Here is a 17764-nt window from a genome sequence, read left to right as displayed (position 1 = left end):
GGTGTGGCCGTCCCAAAGCCCTGATTATAATCCTATTGAAATGGTCTGGAGTGTAGTTAGTCGACAGACATATCCAAAACTTTCACATAACAAGCAAGGAACATCTCTGGAATATCATTTAGAATGTGTGGAATCATACAGACTCGCAATACCTATAAGAACTTATTGACTACATGCCTCAAGTTTGAGAGGTAGTCATTTAATCCAGAGGAGAATACTTTGATGAAAGTAAAGTGTAATATTTTTGTTTGTATTATACATGGATACGTGTATATAATTATATTTTTGGAGGAATAAACCTTTGTTTGCGGTCATACTTTAAATATCAGATAACAGCCATCGTTTAATGAAATTAATGAGCAGTACTGTAGTTTTCACAAAAATCTAATCTATGAACTTCTTGTATTACACCAAAGGATTACTCTATCTTTCACTTTTATTTAATGAATTTTGCAACACGCTTTTCATATGAGATGTTTTATAAGCACCTCTAATAATGACATTGAAATCAAAACACAAGTACACAAAATAAATATTGTATTAATATAGCAGGAAATTATTTCTGCTCATAAATAAGTTATGATACCTAATTTGTCCAAAGTAGAGATAAATAATCCTAACTACATATGATGACAACTGTATGACAAAATGTTGATACTATTTGTTTAACGCAGATGAAGAAAGAAGAGAATAATGTTATTGTATTATTTAACACATTTAAGGAGGCATGATGGTTTTCAACTTTATGTCTGGATAAAAAATGTTTTCCGCCGCTTTTCCCCACGCATGACAAAACGGCAATTCCAACAACTTCAAACATTCAGTACAGTATGAGAATTTCAATGATAATTACGTTCACACTAGCATTCAGACATAAATACTGAACTGCCAGTTTTTCTTTAGATTTCTTCTTTTAAATATTTGGACCAACCACTACAATATATTCACCAATTTTATTTGTGTAACATGGCATATAATGAATGATTGGTCAAAGAAGGTTCTATATACTACTCTGTGTATACAGCTTATTTGCACAGTCTGTTCACAAAGCTGTCTGCAAACAACCGATATTTGTAAAACTAAAATAAAATCAGTCCCTCAGGTTCCTCACCTGAGCCAACTATACAGGAAGCAATAATAGTCCAGAACAGCAAACATTTCTATAGAATGAGCATCCATTAAAAGCTTCACATATAGAGTTCAGAATCTTGCACACTGTGGTCTCTCAGTCAAACACTTTTACACACTGACACTCAAACAGAAGGTGACTCTTCCTGTGTCTGTCGCTGCTGTCGGTGCTGCTGCAAGGTCGTAATCCGTTGCCGCAGCATGTCTGTCCACTGCTCCTCTGGAATGGTGGATGCCCAAGCAGGCACTGCAGTTGGAGGCAGGCTGAAGCCCTCCATGGCAGCTCGCACAGCAGCCGCTCCCTCTGTTCCCAACGCAATGTCCCTCGCTGGGCCGGCCCAAAGCTGTGAGATGCTGCCATTACTTGCCTGCAGCAGAGGAAAAGAATCACTGACACCAAATGGTGATGCAAGAAATTATATTTGAGTAATGGAAAAAAAGAAATTATTGCTTTAAGTAATAATTTTAATATATGTGATATTCTTAAACAAAATCTTGGCACAATATTTAAAAAAATAACATAACTGTATACACTAAAAAAGAAATCTAGTTTGCCCAAATCCAGAAAACAAGAACCACTAGAAAATATTCCAGCCCCAAGCTACAAAGAAGTGATACTGTTATTCTGGAAAGTCATATGAGAATGGAAAAGGAGAGTCTACCAAATTCCAAACATCACAACTTGTAGAAATGTACAATTTCACTGCCTACAATTTGCACATGATCCTGCACTACTGGCAAATGATGTGAAAGAGGCTTAACATCAAACTGAGAAACTAGAAGTCTTAGCAACAAAAGTGGAACTACAAATCTCATTTTGGAAGGTGGAATTCTTGATAACTTTATTAACTGGACCCTCCCCCCCCCCCCCCCCAATCCTCCTTCATTCAAATAAATAATAATAAATAAATTAAAGTTGTAAATAATGGATTGTTTCAATATGGATATCACAGTTTTAAGGCTTGCATTTATTTACAGTCAACTTACAACTATAAATAATACATCGAATGAAAGAGCAACCCTGACAGTTTTTCTTACCAGTGTTTCATGTGAGCACCATTCATCACACAGCACACATCAAGTCAATATGTGAGTTCTTCCCAAACCCTGATCAGTGAGTCTTGAGTAGGCCTAATTGTCGCAATAACTGCTTCAATTCTGTTTCTCAATTCAGGTACATCAGCTGGTAGTGGAGGCACAAACACACAATTCTTTACGAACCCCCAAAGGTAAAAATCGCACGGTGTCAAATCGTGCTGACATGAGGCCACGGGAAACAAGCTCTGTTATCCGGTCCCTTGTGAGCACTCCAGTGGTCAAGTACGCCATCATTTAAAAATTGCATACTGAATTAGGCCACTGAGGTGGAGCACTATCTTGCTGCCAAATATAGTTCTGTGGTTCAGCTTCTTCCAATTGAGGAAAGAGCCATACTTCTAGTACATCAAGATAATGAACACCAGTTATAGTTGCTTCACCAGAAAGAAAGAAAGAAAAATGTCCGATTTAGCCAACTTTCATGCAACTGCACGATCTCATGGGGATTTGCTGACCCCCCAGATGCACTCATTATGTGTGTCCCCATTTTCACTCACGTGAAATGTCGATTCATGATTGAAGGTGACACGATACAGAAAATCTTCATCATGCAGCAACATTTATTTTGCTAAGTTGGCAGGTAAGCTGCGGCCTGTAGGCTCTAGAGTTTGCAGTAACTTAACTGTAAGGCCATAGCTGTAGGCATCTCCTTAAAAGTTTCCACATAGATGTCACTGGAATTGCTAGTTCACAACTATCCTTTTGAAATGATTTCTTCAGGCTACACATGAATGACTCACTAGCCACCACCTTTGCTACTGAAACTTTCTAACAGATGACACACAAAAAAGAGCATGTGCACAACAAAAATCAAACAATGGAAAATCCAGGATTGAATGTAACAATACGACAGTTGCTACTCACCATATAGCGGAGATGCTGAGCTGCGATAGGCACAATAAAAAGATTCACACAATCATAGCTTTCAGCCATTAAGGCCTTTGTCAGCAGTACACACACACACACACACACACACACACACACACACACAAGCGCAACTTGCACACACATCTGCAGTGTCAGAGAGCTGAAACTACAGCAGGTGTGTGTGTGTGTGTGTGTGTGTGTCTATATATATATATATATATATATATATGGTTATAATAGAAGGAAACATTCCACGTAGGAAAAATATACCTAAAAACAAAGATGATGTGACTTACCAAATGAAAGTGCTGGCAGGTCGACAGACACACAAACAAACACAAACATACACACAAAATTCAAGCTTTCGCAACAAACTGTTGCCTCATCAGGAAAGAGGGAAGGAGAGGGAAAGACGAAAGGATGTGGGTTTTAAGGGAGAGCGTAAGGAGTCATTCCAGTCCCGGGAGCGGAAGGACTTACCTTAGGGGGAAAAAAGGACGGGTATACACTCGCACACACACACATATCCATCCACACATATACAGACACAAGCAGACATATTTAAAGACGAAGAGTTTGGGCTGCCTCTTTCCTGATGAGGCAACAGTTTGTTGCGAAAGCTTGAATTTTGTGTGTATGTTTGTGTTCGTTTGTGTGTCTGTCGACCTGCCAGCACTTTCATTTGGTAAGTCACATCATCTTTATATATATATATATATATATATATATATATATATATATATATACACACACACTGCTGACAAAGGCGTTAATGGTCGAAAGCTATGATTATTGTGCCTATCGCAGCTCAGCATATGGTGAGTAGCAACTTTCCTTCTCTCCTATTGGTACACAACAAAACTGAGTTGCTCCTCCATCTGATGTATTAATTATAGCTGTCAGCTGAATGTAATAAATGCAAGCCTTAAAACCCTGATATTCATATTAAAGCAACCTGGTATGCTCTAATGTCATAACTTGGAACACAAATGGGGAAGCATTAATACAGGGTGTTCTAAAAAGAATGACCGGATTTCGAAACTCCCTCTTTATTGATAAAAACATACTACAAAAATAGGATAAATTGCATAACACTTACAAAATGTTGAAGTTTTAGCTATATTATCCCAAATGCTCTGTGTGTCCACCAGCAGCAGCACAACAGCATAAAGATGATAGCTAAATTCATCATAAACTTTACACAATGTATCTGCTTTTACAGAAGTTAAAGTGTCTGTTATTCTGTTCTTCAGTTGTTTTGTGTCAAAATGTAAACGGGGACATGAACATACTTTCCTTCACACATCCCCCAAAAGATAAAGAACATCTAGTGGGGCCATGCCTAACATTCCTTGAGGCCAAGTGTCTCAGGGTCCCGTACACCCTACACCCTCCCTATCCAGCACTGAGGTAGCACCAGTGCTGTGAAACTCTATCGAGGTGGAAACTGAAGTCACTGGAGTCCTCCTGAAGTTGTAGAAAAAGCCAATTCTGCCTCACTGAAGACAGCTCATTCCAGTCATGGTGTTTTCCTCAAAAAAGAAGGGCCATACACTTTTTCACGAGAAATGGCACAAAAAACATTCACTTTTGATTAGTCTCTTTCGTACTCGATAATGACATGAGGGTTCTGGAATCCCCATATACACATGTTGGTTAACTTTACTGCTAACATGAAATATTGCTTCGTCACTGAAAATTAACTGTGGCAAAAATGTATCACCTTCCATGTCCTGTAGCAGGGCATTGCTGAATTCAATGCATTTCCTTTTATCAACAATTGGTAGAGCTTGCACTAATTGTGGTCTGTATGGTTTATAGACCAAATGACACATTAACACTCACCCAATAGTCGTATGAGGCATTGCCAGTTCTCTGCCTGCTCTGCAACAGATTAAAACCCCCACCCTAAAAGCACTAGAGTGGAGGATGCAGAGGGACAAAGGACACATGCTAAAATTTATATCAAATGATAAAACTGACCCTCATGAATAAAACGCAAAAATAAATCAGCCAATGAGGCACTGACTGTCAGATAAAATTAGCGGCATCGAGTCTGGTAACCGAAGATTTCGTCGCACGGCAGTCACAGTGGGACAGTGCACGAGAATATGGGCCGCTGTCAATTGCGCACTGTGACACTGAGGCAGGTCTTCACAGTGCAGGAAGTAGCCGTGGGTTGTCCAAGTGGGGCCGTTGCGGAGCCAGCAGAGAACCACAGAGTCCCTGTGAGAGGCCTGCATGAAAGACTGCCACACATTCATAGTCTCCTTAACGGCACGCAGTTTGTTGCGCCTACTGAGACTATGCCATTCCGTCTCCCAAACCCAAAAACCTAGTGGCGTAAAAATGAACGCAGGTCAGTTATTGGAATCCCAATCTCCATAAGCGGTTTCCATGTAAAACTTCCTGGTAGATTAAAACTGTATGTCGGACCGAGACTCGAACTCGGGACCTCTGCCTTTCGCAGGCAAGTGCTCTACCAACTGAGCTACCCAAGCATGACTCACGCCCCGTCCTCAGGAGGAGATGAGATAATGGCAGGAGTACAGCTGTAAGGACGGGGTGTGAATTGTGCTTGGGTAGCTCAATTGGTAGAGCACTTGCCCACGAAAGGCAAAGGTCCCAAGTTCAAGTCTCGGTCCGCCACACAGTTTTAATCTGCCAGGAAGTTTCATATGAGCGCACACTCCACTGCAGAGTGAAAATCTCATTCTGGTTTCCATGTAGCCTGTCAGCAAGTTCGTTGCCTAGGATTCCGACGTGTTCTGGGGTCCACACAAACACCACTTAACGACCGGACCATTTGATGGCATAGATGGACTCCTGGATGGTCGCTACCAAAGGATGACGAGAGTAGCACTGGTCAATAGCTTGTAGGCTGCTCAAGGAGTCAGTACACAGAAGAAATGACTCAACAGGGCACGAACGGACGTGCTCAAGAGCAGGAGATATAGCCACCAGCTCTGCAGTGAAAACACTGCAGCTATCAGGCAAGGAATTCTGTTCAATATGCCTTCCATGGACATACTCGAAGCCGACGTGACCATCAGCCATCGAGCCGTCAGAGTAAACTACCTCATGGCCTCAGTACATGTCGAAAATAAAGAGGAAGTGTCAGCGGAGAGTCACGGGGTTAACTGAGTCCTTATGGTCATGTAAAAGGTCCAGGCAAAACCGTGTCATAGGTGTACATCATGGTAGTGTACATGAGTGGAGCTCAAGCATACGTGGTAAAGGCAAGGACTCCAATTCAGATAGAAGGGATCGGACGCGAGCTGCAATTGTAAGTCCTGACCTGGGCTGCCGATGCAGGCAATGAACTGCTGTGAGTGGGAAAAGGAGACTGTGATTCAGATGCGCAGGATGACTACGAACATGTGCAATGTCACTGGCGAGCAGTTGTGCATGCCTGACCTGCAATGGAGCGACTCCAGCCTCCACCAGGATGCTGGTCACCAGACTTGTCCTATAATCTCCTGTCGCTAGTCGAACGCCACAGTGGTGCACTGGGTCAAGTAAACGCAATGCTGAGGGCACTGCCGAACCATAAACCAGACGCCCATAACCAAGGCAGGATTGAACAAGGGCTCTGTCGAGCTGCAGGAGCATAGAGAGAGCTGCAGCAGCATAGAGCGATCTGCACCTCAGTTGGTGTTGCTCAGGCAACGGAGGGCACTGAGGTGCTGCCAGCACTTCCACTTAAGCTGATTAAGGTGAGGAAGCCAAGTCAATCGGGCGTCAAAAACCAGTAAACCAGTCCTAAAAATTGATATCTCTCCACTACAGCGAGGGGATTGTCAGTAAGGTAAAGTTCTGGTTCTGGATTAATGGTACGACATCGACAGAAGTGCATAACACACGACTTCGCGGTCGAAAACTGGAAGCCGTGGCCTATAGCCCACGACTATGCCTTGTGGATGGCTCCCTGTAGGTGCCGCTCAGCAACACCAGTACTGGTGGAGCAGTATGAAATGCAGAAGTCGTCTGCATACAGAGAGGGTGAGACGGACGGCCATACAGCTGCTGCTAGACCATTAATGGCCACTATAAATAGACACACTCTCAATATAGAGCCTTGCGGAATGCCATTCTCCTGAATACAGGGATCGGAGGGGGGGACTATGGCAGGCACCAACTTGGACACGGAAAGTAAAAAGTGACAGGAAATTCTGGATAAAAATCAAGGGTAGACCTCCAAGACCCCACTCATATAATGTGGCAAGGATATGATGTCGCCAGGTGGTGTCATAAGCTTTTTGTAAATAAAAAAAAAGACGGCAACAAGGTGCTGGCATCTTGAAAAGGATGTTTGGATGGCAAACTTGAGGGACACAAGATTATCAGTGGTAGAGCGACCCAGGTGGAAACCGCCCTGGCAAGGAGCCAGTAGGCCACATGGCTCCAGGACCCAACCCAACCACCAATACACCATACGTTCCAGCAGCTTACAAAGAACGATGGGCCAATAGCTATCCACATCAAGCAGTTTTTTGCCGGGTTTGAGCACTAGTATGATGGTGCTCTCCCGCCAGTGCGATGGAAAGACACTATCACCCTAAAACTCGTTTGATCTTTGCCCAGACTTGGGAAGGTGAAGTATGGTGACCAATGGTCAAGACATATCTCTCCCAGCACTCCTGTTTCCATCATTTGATAAGCTGGCGAATGTGGGCACGGAGCCATTTAAAGGCTATGAGGTGCTCCAGGGAAGGGTGCCGCTTATGCCGCTGTAGAGCTCGCTGAAACTTCTTAGATGCCTCGGAGACTTCTGGCGACCAGACCACCAAGGGACTGTCTTTCACTGGGGTCACCCTAAAGAACGAGGGACCACATTTTCTGCTGCAGAAACGATCGTTGCAGTTACCTGCTCAACCACCACATCGATGTTACCATGTGGGGGAGATTCAACAGTGACAGCATAGGTGAAGAGTTCCCAGTTTGCCTTGTTTAAAGCTCATCTGGGCAGGTGTCCGAGGGGCCAGACACCGGGGCAGACAGGAAGATGGGGAAGTGGTCACTACCACACAGGTCATCATGTGCTCTCCAGGAGGAGGCCAGGACTGCAAACCGAGAGATCAATGGCCAAATATGTGCCATGTGCCACACTGAAATGTGTGGGGGCACCTGTATATAAGATGCAGAGGTTGAGTTGTGACAGTAAATTTTCGACATCACTGCCTCAGCCAGTAAGCACGGTGCCACCCCACAAGGGGTTATGAGCATTAAAATCTCCAAAAAGTAGGAAAGGTTTAGGGACTTGATCAATCAGCGCAGTCAATGCGTTCAGGGGTACTGCACCATCTGGAGGAAGATATATGTTGCAAACAGTTATTTCGTGTTGTCTTTATCCTGACAGCCACAGCATCAAGAGGTGTTTGAAGGGGCACAGGCTCACTGTATACTGAGTTCAGGACACAGACATAAACTCCACCTGACACTCTATGATAGTCACTATGGTTCTTGTAATATCCCCTATAGCCGTGGTGGGCAGGGGTCTGCATTTCCAGGAACAAGGTTTCCTGAAGGGTAATGCAGAAAGCAGGTGTAAAGCTTAAGAGTTTCCGTAGCTCAGCCAGGTGGTGGAAAAAACTGCCGTAATGCCATTGGAGGAAGACATTATCGTGAGGCTGGGAAGGCATGACGTGCACAAGGAGGCAGGTTATGCCTCAGGGTGACCTGCTGCCACCGATTGAGTATTTGTAAATATTTCTATGGTGGATGAGGCATCAGTGAGATCCAGGTCTGCAGGGGATGCTAATATCTCCACCGCATCCTTAGATGTGGACCTGATAGGGAGTGGTGGTGTTGGGGCCACAAGAGGCTCCTGTTTTAAAGCAGATTTCACTGTAGTTTGCTTGCACGGAGAACTTCTCTGAAGTAGCTTCAGGCACAGAGGAAGACTGTGAAGCTCTTCGTCCAGCAGCTTTTAGCTCCTTGAGCCCCTGGCGAGTGTCCGCCATGCCATTAGAGGAGACCTTGGGAGAGAGGGCCCCAAGGGACCCCTTCCGCATGAGAGGAGCCGGAGAAGGCTGTTGCTTCTCCGGCAAGGAGGAGGGGACCAATTGCCCCTGCATTTGGGGAGAGGGAGGTCTTGCTCCCGAAGTAGGTGCTTTGGGAGCAATGGAGGAAGATTTGCCCCCTACCACCAAGGGGACGGATGTATTCTGGTGGCCTGGAGGGGCCACTGTTCGTGGCGCAGAGTGAGGAACCACTGACACTTGGGACGGCGATGATGTAGTAGCTGCAGCATATGCCGACGTCAACAAAATGGGGTGTAATCTTTCAAATTTATGTTTAGCCTCTGTGAAGTCAACCGGTCCAGGGTCTTGTACTCCATGATTTTCTGCTCCTTTTGGAGTACTGGGCAGTCTGGCGAGCAGGGGGAGTGGTGCTCTCCACAGCTGATGCAAGTGGGAGGTAGTGCACTTGGAGTATCTGGGTGCAGTGGACGTCTGCAGTCTCGACATGTGGTGCTGAAAGTGCAGCAGGAAGACATGTGCCCAAATTTTCAGCACTTAAAGCACTGCATAGGGGCAGGGACATATGGTTTAACGTCACAGCAGTAAACCATCACCTTGACTTTTTCAGGCAATGAATCACCCTCAAAGGCCAAGATTAAGGTACTGGTAGCAACCCTGTTGTCTTTGGTTCCCCTGTAAACATGCCAGATGAAATGAACACGCCTTCGTTCTAAATTGGCGTGGAGCTCGTCGTCAGCCTGCATGAGGAGATCACGATGGAAAATGATCCCCTGAACCATGTTGAGGCTTTTATGGAGAGTAACTGAAACAGGAATATCACCCAGCTTGTCACAGGCGAGTAACGCTCGGGATTGGACTGGGGATGCTGACTGAATCAAGACTGCACCGTTTCGCATCTTGGACAGCACTATCACTTCTCCAAACTTATCCTCAAGGTGTTCAATGAAAAACTGAGGCTTCGAATGTAAAAAAAAGTCACCATCAGTTCTGCTGCAGGCTAAAAACTGAGGCGAATATGGCTGTCTCCGTTCTGTAGCCCTACTTTCCTCCCATGGTGTAGTGAGGGAGGGAAACGATTTAGGGTCATACCTGTCGGCATTGTATTCGATCTTGCCCTTCTTAGAGACTGCTGGTGCCACATGGTCACCAGCAAGAGATGACTTAGACCACATCATTGCGGGTCATTCGCCCTGATGCCACCCACTCCGATCAGGGGCTCTCCCCACGTGTGCCACCCAGCCACAGCAAATGCCAACGTGCATGATGGCCATTGCCGGGAGTCCTGATGCCCCAGGAAGACAGGCATCTACTCCTTGGCATACATGGCGAGTTTACAGCTCATGCATCAGCAGTGTGATCCCTTTGTTGTCAGGGGGCTACCCCCAAATGGGTACATGATGGCCCCACGACAACGGCTGGCTACCATGCTGGATATTGGGTACAGAGAAATCCGATATTGTCATGGGGGCAAAAGAGGGCAGGAGAAAATGTAAGAAGATGACATACCCTGGAAAGTGTCCGCACCCAAATAGTTGACTCGCAGGTGGGGATCCAAAGCGATGACGAGATTCAGGGGATCGAATCTGAGGGCACTATGGATAACTCATGCACCATGTAGGGCATCCTTTCCCATATCATCCGCGCTTCTGTAGAATTCTGAAAGTGGCAGGTCAAAACAAAGAATGGGACCTGAACTCATAAAGCCAAAAAGTGAGAGACTCCTTTTAGTCATCTCTTACGACAGGCAAGAATACCTCGGGCCTATTCTAACCCCTGGACGTGCAGGGGGATCAAAATCTCTGTTCTCAGAGGCCCTAATTCCTGGCAATTTTCTTTTCTGTTCCCAGAATAAGATTTTCACCCTGCATTGGAGTGTGTGCTAATATGTAACTTCCTGGCAGATTTAAGTTGTGTGCTGGCCCGAGACTCGAACTTGGGACCTTTGCCTTTCGCGGGCAAGTGCTCTACTCACTGAGCTACCCAAGCATGACTCATGACTACCTGCACACAACTTTACTTTTCTGTTAGAATTTAAAATAGATTCAACATGAAAGCCAATTCCCAACCAGTAAACAACCAACTCCAACAATAATGTGGTGTTTGTGCAAATGATTAAACTCAAGTATGTCTACCAACATGGTCACTTTATTACAATATAAATGAGGCACTGAGATCCATAAGGGCCTAAAGCATATGGCCATCGATCCCACATTTAAGTGAATATCAGAGAAACCTGTGATACAGTTTTTCGTGAATTTTCATGTGTGCAATGTGGGCCTACAGCACACACACACACACACACACACACACACACACACACACACACACAAAGAAAACAGTGAACCGTCTGAGCTTAAGAAGTGCAATATTAAGTAAATATAAAACTGCCGTCATACATTGGTTATAGAATATGAGCCATGTGGTGAGAATACATTACTGTCATAAGTAAATGTGATTAATAGTGAGAACCGGTGATATACCACATACATATCTCACAGAAATGAAAACAACAAATAAATGGGTGTGAATTATGCTACAGCAAAGGAATTCAAGAGTCAAAACTTCCAAAACCGAATGTAACATCAAAAAAATGTGTTTTGTCATAGTATAGAGAAACTGTGTGATTGTGAAACAGTTGCATTCATTTGATGCAGCTTATGTGACAAACTATTATAATTTCATCATTTCCCCAGGAGTGATCACATTCACATGAACTCCTAAATTTAGCAAGGAGGCGTATCTCACTCACTTATCAGGTGTACAAATTAGGTGCATTGGTAAGAGATTCCTATCATATGATATATGTACTGTCATTAATGCCTTTATGATACACCGGACCTGTTTATCGATGGAGGATTCGGCTGACTTGTTGCCTTGCCATCAAACACTGCAATTCCTGTTCGAAAGCCACTTCCTTTCTGCTGCTAATAAAGTACTTGTGCAGAATCAATTGTCATTATAGGTTCTTTCCTTACACCTAACTTTTGCAAAGGGACATTATGCCATGGCACAGACACAAATTTGAATACAGTGAACAGCAGTAAAAAATAAAAAAATGTAGGCACACGAGAGGTCTAGATACGGTTCGCCTGCTTGCTAGTCCAACACTGTGACCATGTAACCATGACATTGTCGCTGTCTCAGGTCGCTCTATTTTGCAGTTCTTTTCCTTGGACCGTTCACTGTTTCTATTTTGCTTTTTTTCACATTTCAGTACACTGTCTTCCTGTTTTCATGCTTGATCTGTGTTCAGGTTTTGACAGGCTGTCAACTGGGCCCTCTTACCACAAAATCAGAGGGGGGTGCGATGGGGAGTTTCCCTATTCAGCGCCTCAAATGGATTACTGTATGATAAAATTCATAACTTAATATACCATATCTTATTCAGACGCATGCAAAATGGATTCAGAAACATACCAAATGGGTTTACTCTCAGTACAGCTTTGACATATACTGACATCTCATATGATTTTACTAAGGTATGTAGTGAGTGACTTAGCATATCTGAGGAATGTGTTATCATCAAGCAGGATTTATGCTGAGCGAACGGGGATAAAAGTCTGCCACAGTATGCTGCCAACTGGTGGCTATGACAAACTTGTGCTTGAGTGCCAAGGGCTAGCAGCGCACATCTTGAATCGTGCATGTTATTAATCAAATCTGTATGTATTTGGCCCGTAAGGCAATTACGTCACACGAGTTGTGCATGTGCAATAGCTGCCTGAAACATGCATAACTGAAGGTGTGTTGCGACCCTATTGACAAGTTTCATGGAGTATAGAGCAGCAGCAGCAGCAGCACGGAACATTTAGGTGCTATATCTTTCAGATTGCAACACCTATGTCACGTTTAACGTCATCCAAAGAAAACTAACCAATAAATCGGCAAGAGGTCAGAAGTTAGGGTGTTCACGTGCTCTTGTGCTCTTACACAGCAGCTGCCTCTGAATACAACCTAATAAACAACTCACAGCACAGATTCTGGAAAGTGCGATCAACAACAAAAACAGTAGCAACTTTTTTCCATTCACTGCTAGGCAAACTTAATTAAGGAAACAAAGTTATTGCAATTTTTCTAAATTTACTAAGGTTTTTGATTCCGTGGCTCATTCAGTATCTTAATGCAAATTAGAAACATACGGTATACAAGGAGTGGCACTAAATTTCTTAAATTCTTACTTCCGAGATGTTATAAAAATGAAAGGAAGGTCCTAAGGTCCTAAATACAGACTCTCAACTGTGAAGTTCCACAAGGTTGTGTGTGGGGTTGGGGGGGGGGGGGGTTGGTTAGTTCATTGGTTGGGTCATCGATCCCATGATATAAGGTGGCCAGGGGAATAACAACACAAACAGCACAGTTCAGTCAAGGGGAAACAGTCCAGTCAGGGAGTAAAATGGGCAAATAAAGATGTAAAAGGAACATCAGGGCAGCAGGAAAATAAAAAAAAACAAGAGGGGGATGGGAGCAAACGACGAGAGCAGGGGCACCCCAGAAACACTAAGCTAAGCACACTGAGGCACCAGCAGAACCACTGACCCATCCTGATCACCACACCATACCATGATTACAACACAAAAGAGACAACACCAGGGAAAGAACACACAAGAAAAGGCGAAACAAAACAGCACAAAAGACCAGACAAAATATATAGGAAAAGGGCAGTGTGTGGGAGGGGGAGGAGGGGGGGGGGAGAGAGAGAGTCTGGCCCGTATGGAGGCAAGGCCAAGGCCTCCGTAAGAAACGCCAATGCCAACCGAGCAATTGCAGTTCCAGAGAGTAATTCAAGGACTTAAACCTGGGAGGACAGATCACTTTCGTGAAGAAAACCTAGGACAAACTTAACCACGCAAGTGTCGTCCGCTAACAGCCAGTACAAGGAAGGTGGAAGAGCATATTTAGGCATATTTAGTGCGGAGGGCCAAAAGGTGGGGCAGTACAGCAAAATACAGATCACCATGACTGAGGGCCCACAACTACCAAAGGGGGGAGGGGGGGGAGGCTCACTGCAGAGTAAAAAAACCATGGGTCAATCTAGGATGGCTGATACAGAAAGGGAAGAATGCCATGTATTGGGAATCTCCTTGATTGCACAAATTTTATTAGACCTCCTGCCCCCACAATAGTCAGTCCATAATTAGCACAGATGGATTTGACGTAAAGCTGCAACTCCACCCCCTCCCTCTCCCGCAGGAGGGGTTACAGAGAATGGGGGGTTGGTGGCCACCAGCCCTGCCAGATGATCAGCAAACTCTTTATCTGGGATACCTTCGTGGCCAGGAACCCAAAGGAAATCAACCGAACAAGCAGCATTGCCAGGTTCAGCGAGAAGGTCATGGGTGGCAGAGACCAAGGGTAGCAGGAGAAACACTGAGTGATAGCCTGCAGGCCACTCACTGAGACCATACACAACGAAACTCTGGTGAGGGAGGGCCATTTAATAAAGCAGAGAGCCCAATAGATGACTCTCAATTTTGCTGTAAGCATCCCAGATGTGGCAGACAAGAGATGATGTTCCGATCCAGAGGAAGATGTGAAGTCATATCCCACATGCATAGTGAATTTAGAGCTATCAGTGTAAACACCAATGGCATCCTAAAACTCTAGTAAGGATAGCAGAACAAACAATGGAACACCACTGGAGTGATGGAAGCTTTCAGATCCCGGTGCTGAAGAACTAACCAAGGAGGAGTGGCCAGGAGAGAATGTGGGGAATAGGAGAAAGGAAGACTGAAACCGTGCCAGAGAGAAGCAAGGTGAAGCTCAACCACTAAACCCATCTGAGGGCAGACACCAGGCAGCTGATGTCCCAAAGCCACCATAGAGTAGAATAGAAGTGGTGAGGATCTGGGACCACTGAACCAAATGGAGAGGGTTCCTGACGTCAACCAGAAGACTAGTGAAAAGCCAGTGGTGGCTAAATGGATATTACAGTGGTGAACCAGGACCAAAAGGAGCAGTGTGGAAGGGGCAGCTGATCCATAAACTTGACAACCACAGTCCAGGCAAGACAGCTCTAATGTCCGATAAAGGGAGAGAATGATCAAATGATCAGAGCCCCAAGAGGTGTGGGCAACAAAGTGAAGGACATTGAGTTTACAAAACCAGCCAGCCTTCAGAAGGTAGATTGGGGCAATTAAGCACACTTGCTGTGAAATAGATGATCCAAGAAACAGAACTGGGGGACCATCGTCAGGTGTTAGGTGTCAAGATAGAGCTCCGGATCAGGACAGACTATAGTACAATGACAGAAATGCACCACCCTTGAATTAAGGGGAGAGAACTGAAAACCATGTGAGAGTGTGGAAGCACACTGGATGGGATCCTGGAGCTGTCGTTCTGCAGAGTCCACTGAATGGGAGCTAGCCCAAATACAGATATCATCCACATACAGTGCAGGGTTGAGCAACCAGGCAGAGGCTACAAGATGTAGTGCCAAGTGAGTTATCTTCCTCCTTTCTAGGTGAAATAGTAGTAGCTCCCTACATAACACTGATTACGCAATGCTTGTGTTCCAATCTTGAGCCAAAATAATTTTACTGTGATGATTCAGAAATGTTCCAATGTGCAGTACAAACACACAGTGCAATAATGTATCTACTATTTCACAAAATTTGCTAATAGGTGTTCACGTGTCAATAGGAAAACAACAGCTATTAGCGAGGGAATCAATAAAATTTTCACATTGGACTCACTTGTGGCAGTAAATCTCTTGACAGTTCTATTTCTGCATCACCATTCTGCTGCTCAAACCATTCAGTGTCACCACCAAAGGAGTCCTGCAAGGATTTAAAGTAATTAATGTTTGTCACACACACAACAAGCAGTTATATGCAAATCATTAACCTTACATTTTAAAAACATCATTCATTATGCATCATTATTACATGTTCCACAAATTTTAGAAAACACTAAAACTTCATAGCCAATTGTTCGAAATGTAAATAGTTTAAATTGTTAATGTGATTTTAAAGACATTATAATGTATAAACCAACAATATTTCAATACTGGAACCTCTGTACTGAGTAGTAACAAAATTAATTTATATATTTTTATATTTTTCAAAAATTTGTATACTTCTCATATCACTGTTAAAAATAAAATATTAGAAAATTTTGAATAATTTTGCGTTTAACGAAATCTTTATCTCAAATGTGTCCTTATGTCATAATTATGACTTTGTGAATTTTTGTTTCCTCATAGTAAATGAAGATCAATTGAAATTGTAACAATGTAAAAACTTACTGGTAATTCAGAATACAATTTCCATCTGCTGAGGGGTGTTTGCCGATTTGAAACTTCCTGGCAGATTACAATTACTTGCCAAATGCAGTCTTGAATCTGGCTGGGAGTGGAAGGTTGTAATTATATAAGGGTCAATTTGAGGCCAAAGGTTATTGTGTTTTTTTTTTTTTTTTTTTGGGGAAGAACTGCGGAGAGTTGAAGTTGATGTTTGTACTAGTAATGTAGTAGATTTGTATTAGTCACCAATGCATTATTTGGAATTTTGATGCTGTTTTTAAACGATGAGTGAATATATATACATGTGACGTAAAAAACTGTGTTCCATTCCATAGTTTGAGCTACAACATGGACTTCTCATCAACATAACTGACTGCCGATAGTAGGGTATAGCAAAGAATATACACAACCACTAAAAACACAATGCTTTAATTACGATAGTTGGAACTTAAATAAAGCAACTATTTATTCACAACTGATACAAAAGAGTTACATGTTTGCACCTGTTACTGTCCTTCAACGTAGTCACCAGTGTTGTGTAGAATCCTTTGCCAGCAATATGGTACGTGTAGTATACAGTTAGCAGAGCCTGTTCTGTTGATGGTGCGAATGGAGCGGTCTACTGCCTGTAGAATCTCTGGAACAGTTCTGAAGCGAATGCCACGAAATGGTTCCTTATCTTCGGAATCAAATCAAAGTCACGAGGACTTAAGCCTGGGGAGTATGGCGGATGGTACAGTACTTCCCAGTCTCATCGACTGGACGGATCAGCTACAGCTTGCGCTGTATGCGCCCGCACATTTTCGTGCAAAATGACGGGTGGGTTAAGCAGAAAGTGTCGCTGCTTCTTTCGCAAAGGTAGTTGCAGGTGATGCTCCAAAAACGAACAGTAATACTGTGCACCGACGGTCTGCTGTGGAGGAATGTAATGCATTAGGATAACACCACCACAGTCATACACGAGAATCACCATAACTTTCGCCATACTGGGGCGCTGACGCACTTTTGACTTTCACAGCGACCCATAATGACGCCATTTGTTGGATTGGCATTTCAGTTTTGGCTCGTACAATGTGGCCCATGTCTCATCCAGTGTTACGATACGGCATAAGAAAGCCTCTCCTTCATGCTCATAGCGCTCCAAGTGCATCTGAGCAGTGTCGTAATGCATCCATTTCTGCATTTCCGTCAAGTCATGCGGAACCCATCGTGAATCAAGGGCATTAAAAGTATTACAGCCATGGACTCCCTTCGGTACCATACTCAGGTTTATATGTTCACTGTGGGAATCAAATACATTTTATGTTAAATAAGTTCACAATATCTGTTAAAATCTTATCAGCTGACACCTCAAGTGTAATGGATTACCAGTAAGTATTGTAGTGCAATAGAAAAATAAAGATGGTTAAAATTGAGTGATCTAACACAGGTGTTTGACTGTCAGAAA

At 43.8% G+C, this 17764-nt stretch overlaps 1 protein-coding gene across 1 annotated transcript in view; it reads right to left on the bottom strand.

Moving 5' to 3' along the window:
- Positions 1-934: 934 nt before the first annotated feature.
- LOC126091946 (uncharacterized) overlaps positions 935-17764 on the bottom strand; it is a 39812-nt gene continuing 22982 nt past the window's right edge. The window contains exons 2-3 of the mRNA XM_049907279.1: positions 15770-15853; positions 935-1496 (exon numbers count right to left, since the gene is read on the bottom strand). Coding sequence (XP_049763236.1) covers positions 1254-1496; positions 15770-15853 — 327 coding nt within the window. The 3' untranslated portion in view covers positions 935-1253. The remainder of the gene's footprint in view (positions 1497-15769; positions 15854-17764) is intronic.

The sequence above is a fragment of the Schistocerca cancellata genome, chromosome 7, assembly GCF_023864275.1.
Source record: "Schistocerca cancellata isolate TAMUIC-IGC-003103 chromosome 7, iqSchCanc2.1, whole genome shotgun sequence".
In the NCBI taxonomy this organism is placed as follows: Eukaryota; Metazoa; Arthropoda; class Insecta; order Orthoptera; family Acrididae; genus Schistocerca; species Schistocerca cancellata.
Note: the sequence above shows the minus strand (reverse complement) of the source record. Positions and strands in the feature narration are given on the sequence as shown.